The 21,719-nt window shown below is 45.8% G+C and overlaps 1 protein-coding gene across 5 annotated transcripts in view; it reads right to left on the minus strand.

The window, feature by feature from the left end:
* The window catches only part of LOC137653173 (glycine receptor subunit alphaZ1-like), a 68,545-nt gene that overhangs the window by 25,175 nt on the left and 21,651 nt on the right, over positions 1 to 21,719 (minus strand). For all 5 annotated transcript variants that reach the window (XM_068386555.1, XM_068386553.1, XM_068386552.1 and 2 more), the window contains exon 5: positions 13,716 to 13,806. In XM_068386555.1, the coding sequence (XP_068242656.1) occupies positions 13,716 to 13,806 (91 nt within the window). The remainder of the gene's footprint in view (positions 1 to 13,715; positions 13,807 to 21,719) is intronic.

Genomic DNA, 21,719 nt, shown 5'->3' on the forward strand with positions numbered 1-21,719 from the left:
AACAGATGTTGATGCTCTAATTTGTTGAAATGCTGGGGAATAGTTGTCAGCACTTGATACATGAGCAAAGTGCTTAGCAAGAACCTCTGCTACATCTTTGGGGTCAGATATATATCTATTATTTTCCCTTAATATTGGTAGAGGCTTAGGGACGAATTTACCTTGAAGTTTTCTAATCTTGTCCCATATTTCCTTTGAAGGAGTTTTGGTATTAATATTAGATATATATTTCTTCCAAGATGCTCTCTTTGCTTTTTTAAAAATTCTTTTTTGTTTGGCACAGGCTCTGAGATATGCTATTCTATCTGCTAAATAGTTTGTCCTCAAGTATCTTCTGAAGCAAGTTCGGGTCACTTTTCTTGCGTTGGCACATTCTTTACTCCACCAAGGAACTACAGAGCGATGAGGTAAACCGCATGTTTTAGGTATAAACTTGCTAGCATTATCATCAATAATATTTTCAAGATGTTGATAGGCATGCACTGGAGATGTAAATTCATCATATTCTTTATCAGTGTGTGAACAGTTTTCATAAGCTGCCCAGTCTGCCTCATCTATCTTCCATTTTGGTGGACACTGAGAAGGAAGATTATGGACATAATTTAACATTATTGGCCAATGGTCACTGCCATGTAGGTGTTCATTTACTGACCAAAGGTAGTCCAATCGAATGGATGAGGAACAGATTGACAAATCAATGGCTGATGTAGAGTTGTGGAATACATCATACCTAGTTGGAGAACCATCATTCATTAGTATTACATCATTGTTGTCGATTAATTCTTCAACAAGATTACCCCATCTATCGCACACATTTCCACCCCATAAAGTATGCTTTGCATTAAAATCACCCATTAAAATAAAAGGGGCAGGAAGCTGATTGATCAAGTCTTGGAGGTCAGAAAGTCTAAGCCTTCTTGGATTACCAGCATGATCTAAGAGGAAAAGTTCTAAGGATGGTTCAATATATAGCGAGCATAAAGTAATTTTTTTCCCGATATGAGTTCTAACTGCACATGCCTGTAGTGGTGTATTGAGTGGGATTGTTTCAAATTTTACAGATTTGTGAATAATAAAACCTGTACCACCTTGAGCTCTTGCAGCTTGCAAAGGAGGGGATCTACAAAAATGATAATTGAGTCCAGGATTAAATGGTTTGTCACTTATCTTGGTTTCCTGTAGGCAAATTACCTTCGTGTCTGAGTCCCTGGTTAAAGTTTTTATTTGCTCAATGCTAGTACTTAGACCTCTGCAATTCCACTGGATGATAGACATTATCTTTTGTTATTATTTTTCTTTGTCTCTTTTGTCTTTTGGGACTTTTCAGATGAAGCCATGTAAGGCCTGGAGATGGAAGGCTTTACTAGGCCACCACTCTTCTTTTCTTTCTTTCTAGGATCTTTATAAGAGTCAACCTTAGGATCATGAGCAGTAGGGCACTTACCTGACTTAGATGAAGGTGAGGATGATGGGGACCTTTTCCTCTTTGGAAGATCTTGTTTTCCAATCTCCATCAAATCAGGTAGAGATTCTGCCTGAGACAATACATTTAAGGTGGTGGAAGCCACATTGGCTTCCTTGGAGGATTGTGCTAGAACTTCAACAGTTCGAGCACTTAACCCAGAAGGCTGGGCTACTACCTCTAGGGGAGATGCTCCTATCGGTGACAATACTTTTGGTGTGTTGGACACCATATTGACCTCTTTGGAGGTTTGTGCTCTGGCTTTTATAGCCTGAGCACTTGACCCAGATGGCTGGGCTACTACCACTAAGGGAGATGCACCTGACGGGCCAGGTGCTGCCACTGGTCCCCCTGTGGTAGTAAGGGGTAGTGGATTATAATCTTTTGTTGGCATCTTAACCGCGCGAGCAAAATTAAGTTGCCGATTGAGTAAATGCTTTGCATAACCTACACTTATATGTTCAGCATTTGCTTTCAAGATTGCAGCTTCTTCATTCTTGTATTCTCTACATCTTTTATCATTTGGTTTATGATTATCTTTACAGTTTGCACAGGTTGTATCTCTGTTGCATTGGCCATGTTCTAACAAAGAACAGTTAATACAGATCTTCGTATTATTGCAGTACCGGGAAGGGTGACCGTACTTGAAACAATTAAAGCATTGTAAAGGCCTAGGTTTATATTCTCGAACACGTACTCTTTCATTCTCAATAATTATATGATCTGGTATAACAGGGGTTTCAAATGTTAAAACTACCATGCTTGTTTGAGGGATCTTACTTACTTTCCAAACATTAGCAGGGCACATGTCCAGAATTTCTGGTTCTGAGAATTCATATAGATCTTTATCAAAAACTACTCCTTTACCATAGCTGAAGCTCATATGTGGTTTAATATCCTTAATAGGATCAATTTCTGCAATCTTCATGCCACAAAGCATGTGAGCTTGAGTATCTGATTTAGCATTAATCAAAACAGATTGCTTACCGTATCTACTAATATCCTTACTTTTAATTAAACCAACTTTTTTTTGTATAAATTTATTAATCTTATAATAGTTATAATTATCTATCTTTCCAGATGCAATTATCCATGTTGGGGGCTTGGGGGTTCTTACTTCTGGAAGTCTATGGTCTATTTCTTTTTCCATCCATTCTTCTGGTTTATATACCTCTAGGTGTCTTGGTGCTTTATCACATAAAGCCCCAGAAATTAAACAATTGTCAATTTTTATGCTCTCTAAATTTTTATTTGCTTCTAAAGCAATCTCAAAACTTGAAAATGATACCCAAGCTTCCCAAAAGCCATTACTACCATTAAGCTCCATTAAAATTTCTTTGATTGCTCCAAATCTACAGAAGGCTTCATGAATTATGTCATAGCTACAACCAATTGGTATGTTTTTTAAGTGGAGAATTTTCAGATTTTTTGTTGGATCTGGTAATGAGCCAGAACCAGAGAGTAAAGTATTACGGTTATTACAAGCATCATTTTCCACCAGTGCCGATAAATTGTCTTTAACAACACTGGTCAAAGAAGTATTGTTGGAGGAATCCTTTTTATTGCCGAGGTTGTCAACAGAGCTTTCCCTATTTAAACAAGCAGAAGTCGTCAACGGTGTCTGGGGTTCGCCATTTGATCCAGGGGTACGGGGAATATTAAGTTTACTCATTAATTATTTTTTCAGGGGGAGGGAAGGGGTCATAATAACAATGAAAAAAAAAAACAATGGAAAAAAATATAGTTTAAGGGAGAGAAAAAATTAAGACTGTCTGAAATTCCAAAGAAGACACCGTTAGCCTTTCCTGGAATTAATTTCTCCACCAATGACACCTGTGAAAGCTGCTTACCAAATGTCCACTCCCTACCCTACCACAAAGGGATGGTACCACTATGATTAGAGTGGCTCAAGTGTATGCCAAACCCGCTTGATGGGACTGAGAGCATTTCAAGAATACAATCATCCCCACTCTAATCATAGTGGCAGGCAAACCGGACAGAATGCCGAGAGTCCTATCTCTATAAAATTGCCAACCCCTGGAATCCGAAGGCCAAATTTCCTAAGAGATAGTTCCGCGTGCCAGTATGGGAATACTGACACTCCTAGGTGTCCAAACATTTTCAGGCAGTTGGCAAGACCACCACAGCTCCCACAATTGATTTTGAAATAAAAACCGATCATGGATACAATGTCCCCTCTAAAAAACCTGGACAGTGAAATGGGTAAAAGAGTTTTGACAGCAAGGTTGGAGACAGCTGATAATTATGAAGGAGGAATAAGCAATAAGAGGTAATAGAAAAAGAATGAGAGAAATTTAGAGTCAAACTGAGGAAAAGAAATTCCCCAGTTCGAGAGCCCTCTTGCCCGTCACAAGCCTTCAGCACGGGAATGATATGCCGTGCTGAAGCCCAATGACTTCATCAAGGCATTCTCTCGTTAAGAGGGTGGTTCGAAGGGAGGTCTCTTAAGAGACCTGAGGACTCGAACCACGTTCCAAGGAGGAGGTCTCACTTCCAACTGGGGGCAGGTAAGCTCATAGCTACGTATGAGTAAAGAGAGTTCTAGCGATGAAGAAATATCCACGCCCTTCAGCCTGAAGGCCAAGCTTAAGGCTGAGCGATAGCCTTTCACTGCCGAAACAGAAAGGCGCATTTCTTCCCGCAGATAAACGAGGAAGTCCGCTATTGCTGGAATAGGGGCATCGAGTGGAGAGATACCCCTCTCACGACACCAACCACAAAAGACTCTACACTTTGCTTGGTAGACTCCCTCAGAGGACCTTCGCAGGTGCCGAGACATTCTCTCCGCAACCTGTTGCGAAAAGCCTCTCTCCGCGAGGAGACGCTGGATAGTCTCCAGGCGTGAAGCCGAAGCGAGGCTACGGCCTTGTGAGGGACCCCGGAGTAGGGTTGTCTGAGAAGCTCGTGTCATGGAAGAAGTTCCCTCGGGAGCTCCGTCAGGAGCTGCAGAAGGTCCGGGAACCATTCCGCGTGATGCCATAGTGGAGCTACCAGAGTCATCGAACAGTTGACCGATACTCTGGTCCTGTTGAGCACCCTTCTCATCAGACAGAACGGAGGGAAGGCGTACACGTCGATGTTATCCCACCGTTGCTGGAAAGCATCTTGCCAAAGTGCCTTGGGGTCCGGGACTGGGGAGCAGTACAGGGGCAGCTTGAAGTTCAATGCTGTCGCGAACAAGTCCACAGTTGGGGAACCCCACAAAGTCAGGACTTTGTTGGCTATCTGAGGATCCAAAGACCACTCGGTACTCACTATCTGCGAGGCCCTGGTCAGACTGTCAGCGAGCACATTCCTCTTGCCAGGAATGAAGCGAGCTGATAGTGTTATCGAGTGGATTTCGGTCCACCTCAGTCTCTACTGCAAGATGGGATAGCTGCTGCGAAAAAGTGTCTCCCTGCTTGTTGATATAAGCCACTACCGTGGTGTTGTCGCTCATCACCACCACGGAGTGACCCGCCAGGGACCGTTGGAACTGCTGAAGAGCCAGAAAGATGGCCTTCAATTCTAGCAGGTTGATGTGTAGGCACTTTTCTGATTCTGACCAAAGGTCTGAGGCCCTCTGGTTCAGAACGTGCGGCTCCCACCCTTCTTTTGACGCGTCCGAAAACAGAGTCAACCAGCCACCACCGCAAGTCCGTCTGTTCCAAAGACCCCATTGGGATCAGAATGTCCGGAGAATCGGATCCTTGATTCCACCGGGACTTGAGCCGCCACTGTAGGGATCTCATCCTGAGGCGGCTGTTTGGAACCAGACGGGCCAGGGAGGATAGGTGACCTAAGAGACGCAACCACGATTGGGCGGGGAGCTCTTCTCGCCAGAGGAAGGGTTCCGCCACCCTCCTCAGCCTTGCTATCCGGTCGTCTGATGGAAAGGCTTTGTGGAGATTGGTGTCTATTAGCATGCCTAAATAAACCAGTCGTTGGGATGGCTGCAGAGAGAACTTCTCGAGGTTTACCACGATCCCCAGATCCTGGCAAAGATCCAGAAGCCTGTCTCGGTGCCGAAGAAGGGTCGACTCCGAGTCTGCTAGGATCAGCCAATCGTCCAGATAACGAAGGAGACGAATGCCGTTCCTGTGCGCCCAAGATGAAATCAGGGTGAACACTCTGGTGAACACCTGAGGAGCTGTGGAGAGACCGAAACACAGCACCTTGAACTGGTAGATCTTGTCGTCTAGGCAGAATCTCAGGTACTTCCTGGAAGACGGATGGATTGGGATCTGGAAGTACGCGTCCTTTAGATCCAGTGTGCACATGAAGTCTTGTGGTCTCACCGCAAGTCTGACCGTGTCTGCTGTCTCCATGCTGAACCGGGTTTGCTTGACAAACCCGTTCAGAGCTGAGAGGTCGATGACAGGTCTCCAGCCTCCAGACGCCTTCTTTACAAGAAAGAGTCGACTGAAGAAGCCTGGGGAGCCGTCGACGACCTCCTGGAGAGCACCCTTCTCGAGCATGGTCTCGACTTCGGCCCGAAGGGGCAGCCCCTTTTCCGACCCCGTGGCATAGGAGCTCAACGACACTGGACTCACTGTCAGGGGAGGTTGAGATGTTGTGAACGGGACGCAATAGCCTTGGCCGATCACTGAGACCGTCCAAGCATCGGCCCCGTGTTGCTGTCACCTGCGGACGCAACGCTGAAGGCATCCCCCCACAGGTGGACACGCAGGGGGACTGCCACCCCTAGGGCTTGCGGCGGCGGCCGCCACCCCTAGGAGTCTTGCCTCCCCTGGAGGACTTACTGCCCTTCTTGACCTTGGCTGGAAAGGGCTGGGGCTTAGACACCACCTCCTTAACTGCCGGTGCCTGCGTCGGAGCCTTACGAGGCTGCTGCTGCTGTTGCGGCGGAGCTGGAGGCTTATAGGGCCGAGCTGTAAGGGCCCTATGGAGGAGGGAGTCCGTGCTGGATTTCCTCCACCTCTCAGCCGTTCGCTCCATGTCCTGAGGCTCAAACAGGTTCTCCCCCAGAAGGGAAGCATGTCTGAGCCTACACACATCCACGGCGGGGACCTTCGGATGAAATCTCTCGGCCACAGCATCACGCCGCTTCAACACCGAGTTGGCCCACAGGGTGGTAACCTGGTGCGCCAAAAACTCGATGGAGCGGGTGCCCGAGAGTAAGAAGGTTTCCAGGGCCTTCCTATTGGTCTCCTTGGACAAGTCCTCCGAGCGCAATAGGATGCCCAGAGTTCCTAGCCAAAAGTCCAGCCACGAAGTGGTGTGCATGGCACACTTTGCGACCTTTTCATGGCTAAGGATCTCTGCCGCCGAGAACGACACCTGCCGGGCAGAGAGCTTCTCAAGGGGAACTCCCTTCGCCAGCTCCTCCACGGAGTGATGGAGGGGAAGAGCGAGGCTGGACTCACCCAAGATCTCAGAATACCTCCTCTGCTGGAGACGAGGAGGAGGGATGAGCTTGTTCCCGGCAGAGGAACGACTGGAGGAGGCAAGAAGCGCGAGCTGAGCGTTGGCCCTAGCTCTGGCACTCTTCAGACCCTGAGACCAGGGCAGAGCCGCACTGGACTTAGGGGCCTTCCGAACGTCAAACCCTTCTTCTAAGATAGTGTCCTTGCCTTCACGGGGGGCGATCACGGGGTCCACAAGCCCGTTAAGTTGCCTTATCAGGCTCAGGACCTGCCAGAAGGCATGTTCGGATTCCTGCTGATCTCCTCCTTGCGGGCTGGCAGCTAATTCTCCTGTCCCCGGAATCTCTTCCTGGGGTGAAGCGTGGACGTTCCCCCGGGGAGCCGCGGGTTCCTGGCGAATCCTCGAAGATGATTTCGGGACGGTCTTGGAGTCCTTGGATTCCCTCCTGGGAGGGATACAGGATCCCAACAAAGAGGTTCGAGGAGCCCCTTCTCACGAGACAACTCTCCTCCATGAAGCAAAGTCTCCCCCCTTGGTGCCGAGGGGAAGACTACCGCTTCACTGGACTCACCTGAGGACGGAAAGGCTTCGTCCATGGGAGAAGGAGAAAGCACTCGAGAAGGAGAAGGGGGCTTCGCGACAGACCTCTTGGGAATCAACTTCGCCCTGGGGGAAGTCACCACGAAGTCCACTCCTCTCTTTCTCTTCAGCGTAGGAGAGGCCGCAGTTGGTTTGTTGCCCTGATCGGCAAGTGCTGGTTTCATCACCCTCACTAACGCCCGCATCAGAGGACCAAACCAAGTCTGTTGCTCCACGGACACAGAGTCCGAAATCCTCGCTGAAGGGAAAGGGATCGGGCGATCCTTTGGAGTGGACACAACAGTACCTGCCTGAAAAGAAGGGGGGGAAGAATGATGCACTAAATTCTCCGCAGAGTCTTCCTTGTCCTGCACTACAGTCCTGCGTTTGGATGGAGGCGATCCCGAGCGCTGTCTAGGAACACGCGTTCCTGCTGCTACCACTGGCTGCGAAATTCGCAGCGAACGATGGTCGCGCGAGGGAGAGCGGTCGCGCGGGCGCGCAGGCTGATGATCGCGCGGGCGCGCAGGCGAGTGGGCGCGAGGGTGTACAGGTGAACGAGCGCGTGGCCGAGTCGGCGAAAGAATGCGTTGGCGTGATGGCGAGGGAACGCGTTGCTGCGTGGGCGAGGAAGGTCGCTGGCGGCGAAGATCATCAGGCGATCGGTGGTGAGCTGGCGAACGCTGACGCGCAGGTGAGCGATGGCGCGTTGTCGCATGGTGACGCGTTGGCGAGCGATAGCGCGCAGGTGAATGATCGCGAGATGGCGAGCTAGTAGATGGCGAACCATGTCCTTCCAGAACCTCTGGTCGACGACGCGTTGGAGAACGCGTGCGCGCAGGTTGTAAATCACGCGGGCGGTCCGGAGATCGCCGATAAACAGGTGATCGTTGACGAACAGGCGATACTAGGATCGTCTGTGAACGCTGGCGAGCAAAGGGACGACGCGTGAGATCCTGTGAAGGAACAGGTGGCGCGGCGCGTTCACGAACAGGAACAGGAAGATCGTAGGCGCGTGGGCGAACATGTGCTTTTGTAACACGCACTGGAGAACACGGACGATGTTGCGTAGACACAGGATAAGGATCGCAAGAGAGCTCGGGAGACTGATGGCGCGCAGGGTGTCCAACAGGGACTGCAGGATGATCAGAGACCACAGGGGAGCGCTGGCGAGCAGGCGGGCGATGATCCTCAAAAGAGCGCTGACGAGCAGGAGAGCGCCTGTGCGCTAACACTGCAGAAGGGCGAGCAGGAGAATGCTGGCGTGCTAAGTGCTCTTCAGGAACCACAGGATGTAGGATGTCCTCAGGAGAGCGCTGACGAGGAGGGCGAACATCAGGAGAGCGCCGGCGAACAGGTGAGCGCTGACGAGCAGGAGAGCATTGACGAGCAGGAGAGCGCTGACGAGCAGGAGAGCGCTGACGAGCAGGAGAGCACTGACAAGCAGGAGAACGCTGACGAGCAGGAGAGCGCTGACGAGCAGGAGAGCGCCTGTGCGCTAACACTGCACGTGAAAGGGAAGAATCCCTTTGCCCCAAAGGGACCGTTGCCCGTCGGGTGACGAGTTCCCCAGAAGGTGAAGTTCTAGCAGGAGTAGGAGAACGGTCTGCAGAGAGGTCCAAAGGAGCAGGAGCTGTAGGCTGAGTACGACGAGGAGAGTCCCCTTCGGAGGAAGAGGATCCAAAAAGGCGCCTCTTAACCCCCTTATAAGGGGAAGGGAGGCCCTTGCGACGCAGCGGACGGTGAGCCTTACGGCGAAGGCGGCCACGGGGAAGATCATCAGGACCATCAGTCCTCCGAAGAGGAGTCTCAGTCAAAGCACTTCCCTTAGAGGAAAGCTGAACAGCAGAAGAGCCCGTAGAACTCACTTCCCCCTTCGAAGGATGTACGGAAGGGGGAGGAGAGCCGTCAGCACCATCATCCTCAACTGCACCTGCAGAGGATTGCCCTGCCACGTCAGAGGCCTCTGCCACCACGACGTTGACGATAGACAGAGGGTCTACCTCTGCTACCGCCGGCGACTGCTTAACGGCGGCCCCCAACGAGACAGGGTCAATCAAGGCGACCCTGGAGGGCAAGCCCTTAACCCTGGATAGGTACGCTCCTCGGACACCCCTTTAAGGGTATACTCGGACGCGAACGACCCCGACGCCAAAAAAAATTCTTGAAAAATCAGTTTTAGCAGTAACCTCCTTTTTTCTTTTGCCAAAAAAAACTTCAATGAATGCTTAAAACAACTGTAAAAATAAATACTACTCATCTGCTGAAAAACTATTTATTATAAATATTTTAAAAAATTAAGTAGAAAAAAAAAAGACCTGACATAAAAATTCATAAAAAAAAAGTTTATACATATATACACAAATCCTTTTAGGAATTGATTCTTGAATGTTTAGGACACATCTTGATGTATTTTGGATGAAGTCAGACCCATGGAGGTGAAGATCTGAAATGAGAAAAAAAAGAGTAACTTTTTTTGGCCAAAAAAATTTGTCCAAATTTCATGAATTTTTTTGGGTACCCAAATGAAATAGGAAGTGGCTAATTTTTTTAGGGAATAAACATATGTTATCCTAAAATAGAAATATGTAAAAAAATCTTCATTATTTTGTAAATTACATTTATATCAGGGGCCATATCTAAAGGTAATTTTTTGAGTACTTAGAAATTTCGTAAAAAAATACATATATTTAATATATGATATTTATGCAGGTAAAAATATACCAAAATATCACAAATTCTATAGGGAACAAGAATATATATAGATAGGGCAGCTTACGCTTCGGATATGTCCACAAAATGGCCGCCAACCACACTGACTCAGACTCCCTAATCTGCCACTTGAAATGTAGGAAGGGTATGTCAATTTCAAGGTGTTATTTACTAATCTAATTATTATTGGATATGCATAAAAATTGTATGGTGGGTTGCTGGATAATTGTCGATTATTTTACGACTATAAAATTGAAATTCTGACCCAAAAAAAATTTTTTGAAGGGAAATAAAATCGAAAAAAAAAAAATGTAAAACAATATAATATTTTAGCTAAAAAAATTTGATGATATTCAATCAAAAAAAAAGTAAACAAAATTTTCCGACAAATAAACAACTAGAGGAATCATTACTCTGTGATAGTTCCTTAGTACGTAGTAATTTTGAAAGAATTGGGAAAAAACGAAAAAATGGCAATCACCGGAAAATCGAACACATACCTATATATACGCCATATCTGGCTAAAAAAAAGATAGGCATGGGTAGCCAGATCATCTAGAAACACTTTACAACACTATAAAAATATAAGTTTTGCGACACTACTTGCCAATTCCTTACGGTAACATGACTAAGCGAAAAAATGCAAAACAAATAAAAAGGGGCACTCGCGGAAAAATGGCTAACATTCTAATATACGGCATTTCAGAAAAAAAAAATTCAGCCACGTGCTAGGCAAACCATCAAGGCACATTTTCCGACAAATAAACATCTAAATGAAATATTACTCTGTGATAGTTCCTTAGTACGTAGTAATTTTGAAAGAAATGGGAAAAAACGAAAAAATGGCAATCACAGGAAAATCGAACACATACCTATATATACGCCATATCTGGCTAAAAAAAAAAAAGATAGGCATGGGTAGCCAGATCATCTAGAAACACTTTCCAACACTATAAAATTATAAGTTTTGCGACACTACTTGCCAATTCCTTATGGTAACATGACTAAGCAAAAAAATGCAAAACAAATAAAAAGGGGCACTCGTGGAAAAATGGCCATTCTAATATACGGCATTTCAGAAAAAAAAAATTTCAGCCACGTGCTAGGCAAACCATCAAGGCACATTTTCCGACAAATAAACATATAAATGAATCATTACTCTGTGATAGTTCCTTAGTACGTAGTAATTTTGAAAGAAATGGGAAAAAACGAAAAAATGGCAATCACAGGAAAATCGAACACATACTTATATATACGCCATATATGGCTAAAAAAAAAAATAGGCATGGGTAGCCAGATCATCTAGAAACACTTTCCAACACTATAAAAATATAAGTTTTGCGACACTACTTGCCAATTCCTTACGGTAACATGACTAAGCAAAAAAATGCAAAACAAATAAAAAGGGGCACTCGCGGAAAAATGCCCAACATTCTAATATACGGCATCTCAGATAAAAAAAAAGACATGCACGTGTTAGCCCAACCATCAAGGCACACTTTCTAACACAAACATGAAAAAAAAATCAATAATATACGGCAATTCCTTACTACGTAGTAAATTTTTACAAATATTGAAAAAAAACAGAAATTGGCAACCGCAGTTAAATACCCAATATACCAATAACTACGTCGTATCTGACAAAAACAAAATCACGCATGGGTAGCCAGATCATCTAGACACACTTTCCAACACTAAAAAAGCAAAAGTTTTACGACACTATTTCGCAATATCTTACGGAAAAATGACTTGGCAAAAAAATGAAAAAAAATGAAAAAGGGGTACTCGCGGTAAAATGCCCGACATTCTGATATACGGCATCTCAGATAAAAAAAAAGACATGCACGTGTTAGCCCAACCATCAAGGCACACTTTCTAACACATAAACATGAAAAAAAAATGAATAATATACGGCAATTCCTTACTACGTAGTAATTTTTACAAATATTGAAAAAAAACAGAAATTGGTAACCGCAGTTAAATACCCAATATACCAATAACTACGTCGTATCTGACAAAAACAAAGTCATGCATGGGTAGCCAGATCATCTAGACACACTTTCCAACACTAAACAAGCAAAAGTTTTACGACACTATTTGGCAATATCTTACGGAAAAATGACTTGGCAAAAAAATGAAAAAAAATGAAAAAGGGGCACTCGCGGTAAAATGGTCCTCGTGGTGATGAACGACATTTTAACTAAAAAAAAAATCATGCACATGGTAGCCAAACAATCCACCAAGACTTTCCACAACTGATAACCTATACAAGTTGCACCATTCTACGACAATTTCATAATACGTAATAACTTTGATAATTATGCAAACTACCTTAGAAGGGTAAACTCGGTCGCGCTCGACCCCGACGCGTCTCAGAAATCGGGGAAGGAGTACAGCTACAGCAATGCACATCTGGACACTACTAGAGCGTGTAGGGGAGACACCTCCTGCAGGTCGATCACCCACAAATTCAGTCACGGGGGTGAGTCACGTGAGAAAAACCTCTTTTTTTTTGACGCTCGGGGTCGCGAACGACCCATCGTACCTATCCAGGGTTAAGCTCCAGGGAAGCCCAAATCTGTAAGAGATCATCATTAGACAATGAATTATCAACAACCTCCCCCGGAGGAGGAGGGGGAACCGCCCCGCTATGGGAGGCGACGCACTCTCCCCCCGCCCAAGACCGGGAAACAGAACTAGGGCCTGCGCTACCACTCGGCCGACTCTCCTTAGGAGCCGGACGAGGGGGAGCTTCGGAGGAGGTTTGGGCGGCGAAAGAAGAGTCCCGAGAACCTTCCTCCTTCAAGGCAACCCCCGAAGGAGAACGGTCTCTCTTGGACTTCTTCTTACGCCGGCGGCCAAACCTCTCCCACTGGGAGGCAGACCACTCCCTACACTCACTACACATGTTTTCCTGGTCACACTGTCGGCCCCGACACTGAGGGCAAAGGGTGTGAGGATCTGTATCCAAGGCCGACATAAAGGTCCCACAAGGGCGGCCGGCAACACCAGGGCATGTACGCATAGCAAAGATAATATAAGGCAGTCAACTTCAAACACACACACAAGCTGTAGTAAAGAAAAAGCAGAAAAAAGATTAAAGGCTGTCAACGAGGACGATGGACAGACACGTCTGTTCATCGTCGAGCCAAAAGTGAAGTAAGTCACCGGTGTGTGGGGGGGGAGGGGTAGCAAGCTACCCTTCCCGCACCCCCCGCTAACTAGCGCGGGGGTAATTAACCCTCGGTAAAACTATTGGCTCGTCATTTCAGCTGCGCTAAAAGGTAAACCCAATGTAAATAGCGTGGTTTGTATTTCGGTTACGGAACAAAATGGGGTTTAGGAATCAGCCAATGCGGGAGAACTGGGCTAACCCCCTTCTACCTTTGTTTACCCGTATTCAAAGGACAAAGGTTTGTATTCGTGTCGGAACAAATACCTATAAATAAATATCAGCTTAGTTATTCTTTGCTTGGTAATGTGATGAAAAAATGAAAATTGTTACCACACCACAACAAAAGCTAATATTACTAGAAAAAAGAATATACAGTACAGTACACTGTATATAACTTACGATGTAGAATATCTCATAAGGCCCTGCTTGGTTATCCTATGAGATCGTGGAAGGACTAGCAAGGAAGGCATTGTGATTTCCTTAGCATGATCTGAAATAAATGCAGTTTATTGATAAAGTTAGCATCTGCTATTTACATGGTTTTTACACCAAAATCTATTATTTCCATACTTTTCTCTCAATAGAAGCTAATAAGTGTAGTACTGTAACAATTTCACTCCTAAATAGAATAAAGAAAATTCTTCCATTGATGTAGTAGTAGTTTTTTATACAATTATTCCTCCAGTTTGCCTGTTTCTCAATATTCTGTCGTCCTATTCAGGAATTTTGAGCTGATATAATACTGTGGTTGACTTCCCTTCCATTTGTCTGGTTTTATGACACCAGTGCAAATTGTGCAAACCATACATTTCCCTACCTATACCAGTTTAGGAGGCTTTAGATATTCTTGCAAGGTAGCTACACTGGAGATAGATAAGTGTGTGCAAATAAAACCTATTGTGGCAGAGCAAATTTGCATACTTGGTTAGAACATAGTTTTATCTATTGAAACACCCATACTTTAATTAATGCTTTACTCCTCTTACACAGTTGAGAATTAGAGTAATATTAGAGCACTGTACAGAAAAGTCTGCTGGAAGCTGCAAGTGAACGTGTAAGAAAGGATGTATTGACCCGTACTAGTGCACAGATACATTTTCATGTGATGTGTTTTTGAGAACTTATTTACACTGAGTGTCCTATTTGCCAGTGTCATAAGGATTCTTATAATGAGAAAAGAAGTATTGAAGTGTTATGGTATATTAATGTTATGGTTGACAGATCTCAGCATTTGCTATTAGTAACATGTGAAATTTCATATTTAAGTTTATTAGAGAGGAAAATATGATCATGAATAAGATTCATTGAAATTGAGGATAATAGATATTAAGCTGTGCTTTTTCCATGGTGCTTTCATTCTGATGAAGTGAAATTTTGATGATGTACAATATTTGCTGCATAAAAAATAAATAAAAGGGTTAGTTTTGAGAATTAGCATTGAAAAGTAAGACCGGGAATTATTGTAAGTGAATGTATGCAATTGTATGTATATATTTAAATAGTTGAATGCTCCAACATTATAACGTCACACCTCGCCTCCTCCATATTAAGCTGCCAAACCACACCAGCCACCAAGAGATTAGCAACTGGGACAACATATGTTAGCACTACCCAGGAAGAAATGTAAATAACTGTTCAAATTTATGTAGACTCAATCACCAAGGTTCTGTATAACCTTAATTAAAATTGGAGCAAAGGGTAAGTTGCTACTGTAGTTCTGTTCAGGGTTAAGTATGGAAATAACCTATTTTAGTTTAAAGACTGTATATTTACATGAATCTTATCCTGTATTTCTATGTTGAGGGAAGGGGAAACAAAAAATTTAAGTAAAAAACCTACATCTCAAAAATCAAAACAATACCAATGACCTATACAAATAAAATATGGAAAATGCAAAGGAGAACCTTGCCGTACTGTATATTCATCTCTAGTCAGGTGCATGTCCATGCCATAATCTGTGCAGTCTCTCTTTGGTTAGAAGCACAATCTAATTTGACGAGCTTCAATTGGTAAATGCACGCACACACATACACAAGAGAAAGGGTATTTAATAATAGCCTGAATTTGAGAGGCAGAAAAAGTATGTGTGTATTGCTTACAGCCAAACTATACAGTACAGACGTGTCTGGTTGACTGACATGGGAAGGAGGAGGGATTTCTATGCACCACCCATCATTAGTTATAACTACTTCATTAACAACTCAATGGCTGTTCCACCTTGTGCTGAAATTACAGTATGTAAATGTCACCAACCAGCCAGCAGTAATAAAATGTTATCAACCAGCATAGATTAAGAAAATGTCACTAACCACCATAACGCACTTAGATATCACCAACCCATATACAGTATAGTAAGTATTTGTAACTAGCCAGAACGTAAATATCACAAACCGCGTACAGCAAATAAATGTCACCAACTAACTTACAGCATATAAATGTCATCCACCTGGGTAAAAAGCATGTATATTCACAAGTATTGTAGGATAAAGATTATTAAGCCCTTCAGTCAACAAAAGAATGTATCATAAAAATGTAAAATTTAACCAAAAAGTATAAAACAGAATAAAAGTGTAAACCAAAGGAGTCTTAGGGGAGACCTGGCCCTGTTGAGATATTTTTAAAAGACCATACATTGGAACAAGCATTCTGGATTATCTACACAGATCACATAAGCTAATCAAGAAAAAACATGGAGTTTATATGATAAAACAAAGTTTTATGAATACTTACCTGGCAGTTATATATACATAGCTAATAATCTCTATTTCGGCAGAATTTTTCTAAACGTGGCAACCGCCTTGTGGTGGTTGGGTGGTAACACCCGTTAAAGGGTGGTAGGAGGAATCATTCCCGTTTTCTGTTCTTCAGTTCATCTATGCCCGACCTGTCTCCTGAGGGGAGGTGGGTGGGCCTTCGAATGTATATATAACTGCCAGGTAAGTATTCATAAAACTTTGTTTTATCATAAAAACTCCATTTTTATGAATAGAACTTACCTGGCAGTTATATATACATAGCTGATTAACACACTTGGAGGAGGGTGATTGACAGTAAACATCGTTGGGGAAACAACCAAAAAAGCTGTAGGATAAATAAACACCTTGATTCCTTACCTGCTAAGGTAGCTGACTTCAAAGGTTACTGCCTCTTGAGTCGCTTTCCCTTAGGAGTGTCAGCCAGGATGTGACCTGCAGTGCTGAAAACACTCAATCGAGTCTGTCAACGGGGTGAGACCAACAATCTGACTAGACTTCAGGACTACCTATTGCCAAAAATAAAAACTGCAACCTTACCAAACCAACCACCTAACATTTGCAAAGTAGATAAAAATTATCTAACTAGACTGAGGTGACTGTACACAAGTCGAAGTCCTCAGACAACCAATAAAAAACACCAACATACGCACAAGTATACAAAACTAAGGTTGAGGGGAGGTAGTAACTCCTTTGCCTAATACAGAAGCCGTAGCTACGTATGGGCCCAAGGTATAGCATTTCTCATAATCCACTCTCACCTCTCTGAGGTAATGAGAGGCGAACACAGAGTTGCTCCTCCAAAATGTCGCATCCATAATTTGACGGAGCGACATGTTCTTGCGGTAAGCAAGCGAGGTCGCAATGGCTCTCACTTCGTGAGCTTGCACTTTTAAAAGTCCGAAGTGTTCCTCCTCACACAAGAGATGGGCTTCTCTTATCACTTCCCTCAGGAAAAAGGACAAAGCGTTCTTGGAAAGGGGCTTCTGAGGATCTTTCACAGAACACCACAGGGAACTAGAAGAGCCTCTCACATTTTTCGTGCGAGACAAGTAGGTCTTGAGGGCTCGTACTGGACAGAGAAGCCTCTCTTGCTCTTGACCCACTAGGTTGGTCAAGTTAGGAACCTCAAAGGTCCTTGGCCAGGGCTTAGAAGGGTTCTCGTTCTTAGCGAGAAAGTCTAATCTTAAGGCACAAACTGCCCCATTCAGATTGAAGCCTACCTGTTTTTCAATTGCATGGACTTCACTGACTCTTTTAGCTGTTGCTAAGGCCAAAAGAAAGAGGGTTTTCTTGGTAACCTCCCTAAGGGGAGCCTGTGAGATGGGCTCAAATCTCTTGGTGCACAGAAATTTAAGAACCACATCAAAGTTCCAAGAAGGGGGCTTTAACTGGGTCTGCTTGGTCGTCTCAAAAGACTTCAAGAGGTCATGTAAGTCCTTATCGCGAGACAAGTCCAAGCCTCTATGCCGACAGACGGAAGAGAGCATACTCTTGTACCCCTTGATAGTGGACACAGCTAGCTTAGCGTCCTGCCTGAGGTACAACAAGAAATCCGCAATCTGGCTCACAGAGGTAGTGGATGAGGAAATCTTGTGCTTCCTACACCAAGCTCTAAAAGTCTCCCACTTGGACTGGTAGACCCTCTGCGAAGAGACCCTCCTCGCTCTGGCGATAGCTTTCGCAGCTTGCGCTGAAAAGCCTCTCGATCTGACGAGCTTCTCGATAGTCTGAAGGCAGTCAGATTGAGAGCGAGGGGGTTTTGATGATATCTCTCGAAGTGGGGTTGTCTGAGCAGATTTGGACTTGCAGGGAGGCTTCTTGGAAAGTCCATCAACAAGTCCACCACCTCCGTGAACCATTCCCTCATCGGCCAGAACGGAGCTATCAGGATCATCCGTCCCGAATCGAGGAGAGCGAATTTCCTGACTACCAGATTGATGATCTTGAACGGGGGAAAAGCATAAGTGTCCATCCCCGTCCAATCCATCAAAAAGGCGTCTACTGCTATTGCCTCCTTATCCGGAACTAGGGAGCAATAGATGGGGATCCTCTTGGATAAGTTGGAGGCGAAAAGATCGATGAGGGGTCTCCCCCACAGCCTCCAGAGACTCTGACAGACCTGTTGGTTGAGGGTCCATTCTGTGGGAAGGACCTGCCCTTTCCTGCTGAGCATGTCCGCCCTCACATTCTTCTGTCCCTGAACAAACCTCGTCAGCAGGTTTATCCTGTTCTCCTTCACCCAAAGAAGGAGCTCTCTTGCTGTCTCGAACAGAGACAGAGAGTGAGTCCCTCCTTGCTTCCTGATGTAAGCAAGAGCTGTGGTGTTGTCTGAGTTGACCTCCACAATCTTCCCGGACACCAAGTCCTTGAAGGCCTTTAGCCCCAGAAAAATGGCCATCAGCTCCTTGTTGTTGATGTGCAATCCCAGCTGAATTCCTTCCCAATAGCCTGAGACCTCCTTGCTTCCTAGTGTTGCCCCCCAGCCTGACTCTGATGCGTCTGAAAACAACACTAGGTCTGGGTTCTTCTTGTGTAAGGAGATCCCTTCCCCTAACAAGGTTGGGTCCAGCCACCACTTCAGAAGATTCTTGACTTCTGTTGGAATGGGGAAGGAAAAGGAGTCTTCCTGCATCTTTCTGTTCCACGTCTTCGAAAGAAAGTGCTGAAGAGGCCTTAGGTGGAGTCTCCCCAGAGAGACAAACTGTTCGAGGGAGGATAGAGTCCCCAGCAAACTCATCCACTCCTTCGCTGTGCACCTCTTCTTGTCCAGGAAAGTTCTGACTTTTACGAGACACTTGGTCTCTTTCCTGAGAGGGAGAAGCCCGAAAAAGAACTGAATTCAGAACTATCCCCAAATAGAGAATAGTCTGATTCGGTCTGATCTGAGACTTCTCCCTGTTGATGACCAGGCCTAGATCTTGAGCCATCATAAAAGTCTTCCGTAAATCCTCCAGACATTTCTCCCTCGATCGTGAACGAATCAGCCAATCGTCCAGATAGAAGGATATCCTTATCCCCTCCTGATGCAGCCAACCTGACACATTCGCCATTACCCTGGTGAAGACTTGAGGAGCCGTGCTGAGACCGAAGCAAAGAGCTCTGAATTGGAAGCACTTGCCCTGCATTACAAATCTCAGGTACTTCCTTGAAGTCGGATGGATGGGGACATGGAAATACGCGTCCTGCAAGTCGAGGGACACCATCCAGTCCCCTGGACGTACTGACGCCAGCACCGACTGAGTCGTCTCCATGGAGAACTTTGTCTTCTCCACAAAGACGTTGAGAGAGCTGACATCCAGGACGGGTCTCCATCCGCCCGAGTTCTTGGGGACCAGAAACAGGCGATTGTAAAAGCCTGGGGAGGATAGATCCCGAACCGGTTCTATCGCTCCCTTGTCTAGCATTTGGTCGACAAGGTCTATTAGGGCCTTCTGTTTCCCCGGATCTGAGTACCGGGCTACTAAGGCCAGCGGAGCATCTGCGAGAGGAGGTTTTTTCAGAAAGGGGATCTTGTATCCTTCCTTGATGACTGAGAGGGACCAGGTGTCCGCCCCTCTCCTCTTCCAAGACTGCCAAAAACCTGACAGTCTTGCGCCTACTGTCTGGAGGAGACGAACTTCATTTTCTGGAGCGAAGTCTGAAAGAACCCCTGGTAGATCTTGGTCCTGATTCTTGCCTTCTCCCTCTAAAATCTGGTCTTGAAGTAGTCCTGCCCCGAAAGGGCTGCTGGAATCTCCTTTCCTCCCGTTTCGAAGAAGAAGGAGGGGCTGCCAAGGGCTTACGAGCAGAACGAGATAAAAGATCTTGGGTGGCTTTTTGGGCCAGAGAAAGCGTAATGTCATTAACCAGGGACTTGGGAAAAAGATGTTGAGAGAGGGGGGCGTAATGAAGCTCAGACTTTTGTGCAGTGGTAACAGACCTAGAAGCAAAAGAGCAAAGCTGAGCTCTCTTCTTTAGGATCCCAGCTGAGAACAGCGCAGGCAACTCATTCGCCCCATCTCTGAGGGCCTTGTCCATACAGGACATAATACTTGCAAGGTCCCTAGATCCTTCCATCTGGTCAGTCTTCCTTGCGAGAGTCCCAAGAGACCAGTCTAGAAAACTGAAAACCTCAAAGGCTCTAAAAATACCTTTGACGAGATGATCCAGCTCCGACATCAACCACATGACCTTGGCTGAGTTGAGAGCATGCCTTCTAGCAGAGTCCACTAAACCAGAGAAGTCACCCTTGGAGGAGGAAGGCACTCCCAGACCCAAAGGTTCCCCAGTTGCATACCACATACCCGCTTTTGAAGCAAGACGAGCTGGTGGAAACGAGAAGGAAGTCTTAACTGCTTGTCTCCGCTCCTTCATCCAGTCATCAATCTTCGTAAGAGCCTTCTTTGCGGAAATAGACAGTTTCATCTTGATGAAGGCCGACTGTTTCTTGGCCTTCTTTCTGTTAAATTGGGACTGAGGAGATTGAGGGGCAGCAGGTTGGAATTCCTCTCCAAAAAGTTCAAGAAGGGAGCGAGAGAGAACTTTGTAGTCTCCCGCAGCGTCGGCAGGATTATCATCGTCATCAGAAACATCCTCGAGGTCCTGATCCACATCTGCAATATCCTTCGAACGAGAAGAAGGATCCTTAGAACCCGACAAGGGCAAATCAAAGGCATCGTCCTGCAAAAGACGGGTTGCATCCTGGAGTCCAGCGCTAGAAGAATCCTTGGAACGAGAGGCAGTATCGTCCCGAAGAGGCAGGCTGGTATCGCCCTGGCACCGAGAACGAGAGGCAGAGTCGTTCTGATGTCGAGAGCGAGAGGCGGTATCGTCCTGGCGTCGAGAAAAAGAGGCGGTATCGTCGTGGCGTCGTGAACGAGAGGCGGTATCGTCGTGGCGTCGAGAACTAGGGTCGGTATCGTCGAGGCGTCGTGAACGAGAGGAGGTATCGTCGTGGCAAAGCGAACGAGAGGAGGTATCGTCGTGGCGAAGCGAACGAGAGGAGGTATCGTGCTGGTATCGTGAACGGGAGGCGGTATCGTCTTGGCATCGAGAACGAGAGGCAGCATCGTTCGATAAAGTATCGTCTCGGTATCGAGAACGAGAAACCGTATCGTCCTGGTATCGAGAAGAAGTATCGCCTGGCGAAAGCACACATTCCTCATCCTGGCGTAGAGAGGGAGAAGTTTTCTTTAAAGAAGAACTCCGTTCTCTCTTAGAAGCAGACTTCTTAATAGGTAACGAGTCGTCTTTACGTCTGTCAGACTGGGCGTGAGGGCGGCTAAATGCTTGCACTAACGTCAAAAGTTGTTCCTGCATGACAGACATAAAGGATTTAGCAACATCAGCTGGGTCTTGCGGCCCCGAAGGGGAGGGCTGACGAATAACACTCGTAGAAGGGGGAGGATCTTCGGCAGTAGGCTTCGGCTTCGCCCTTTTCACAGGCACGGAGTCGAAATCATCCTCCGACGGACAAGGTTCATAACTGCTAGAACCGGGAGAGAAAGAACGAGACCGTTTGTCGCGGTTCCATCTCCTCTTAGTAGGTCTTGAAGCTTCAAACTTCCATTTACGTCTGGACGAATTCGGAGAAGAAAACAACACATCCGACACGTCTTTCCCGTGACGGTCAAGAGCAGCCTGGGAATCGACAACAGGACTGTCTGAG

Source organism: Palaemon carinicauda, chromosome 14 (assembly GCF_036898095.1).
Source record: "Palaemon carinicauda isolate YSFRI2023 chromosome 14, ASM3689809v2, whole genome shotgun sequence".
NCBI classification, from domain to species: domain Eukaryota; kingdom Metazoa; phylum Arthropoda; class Malacostraca; order Decapoda; family Palaemonidae; genus Palaemon; species Palaemon carinicauda.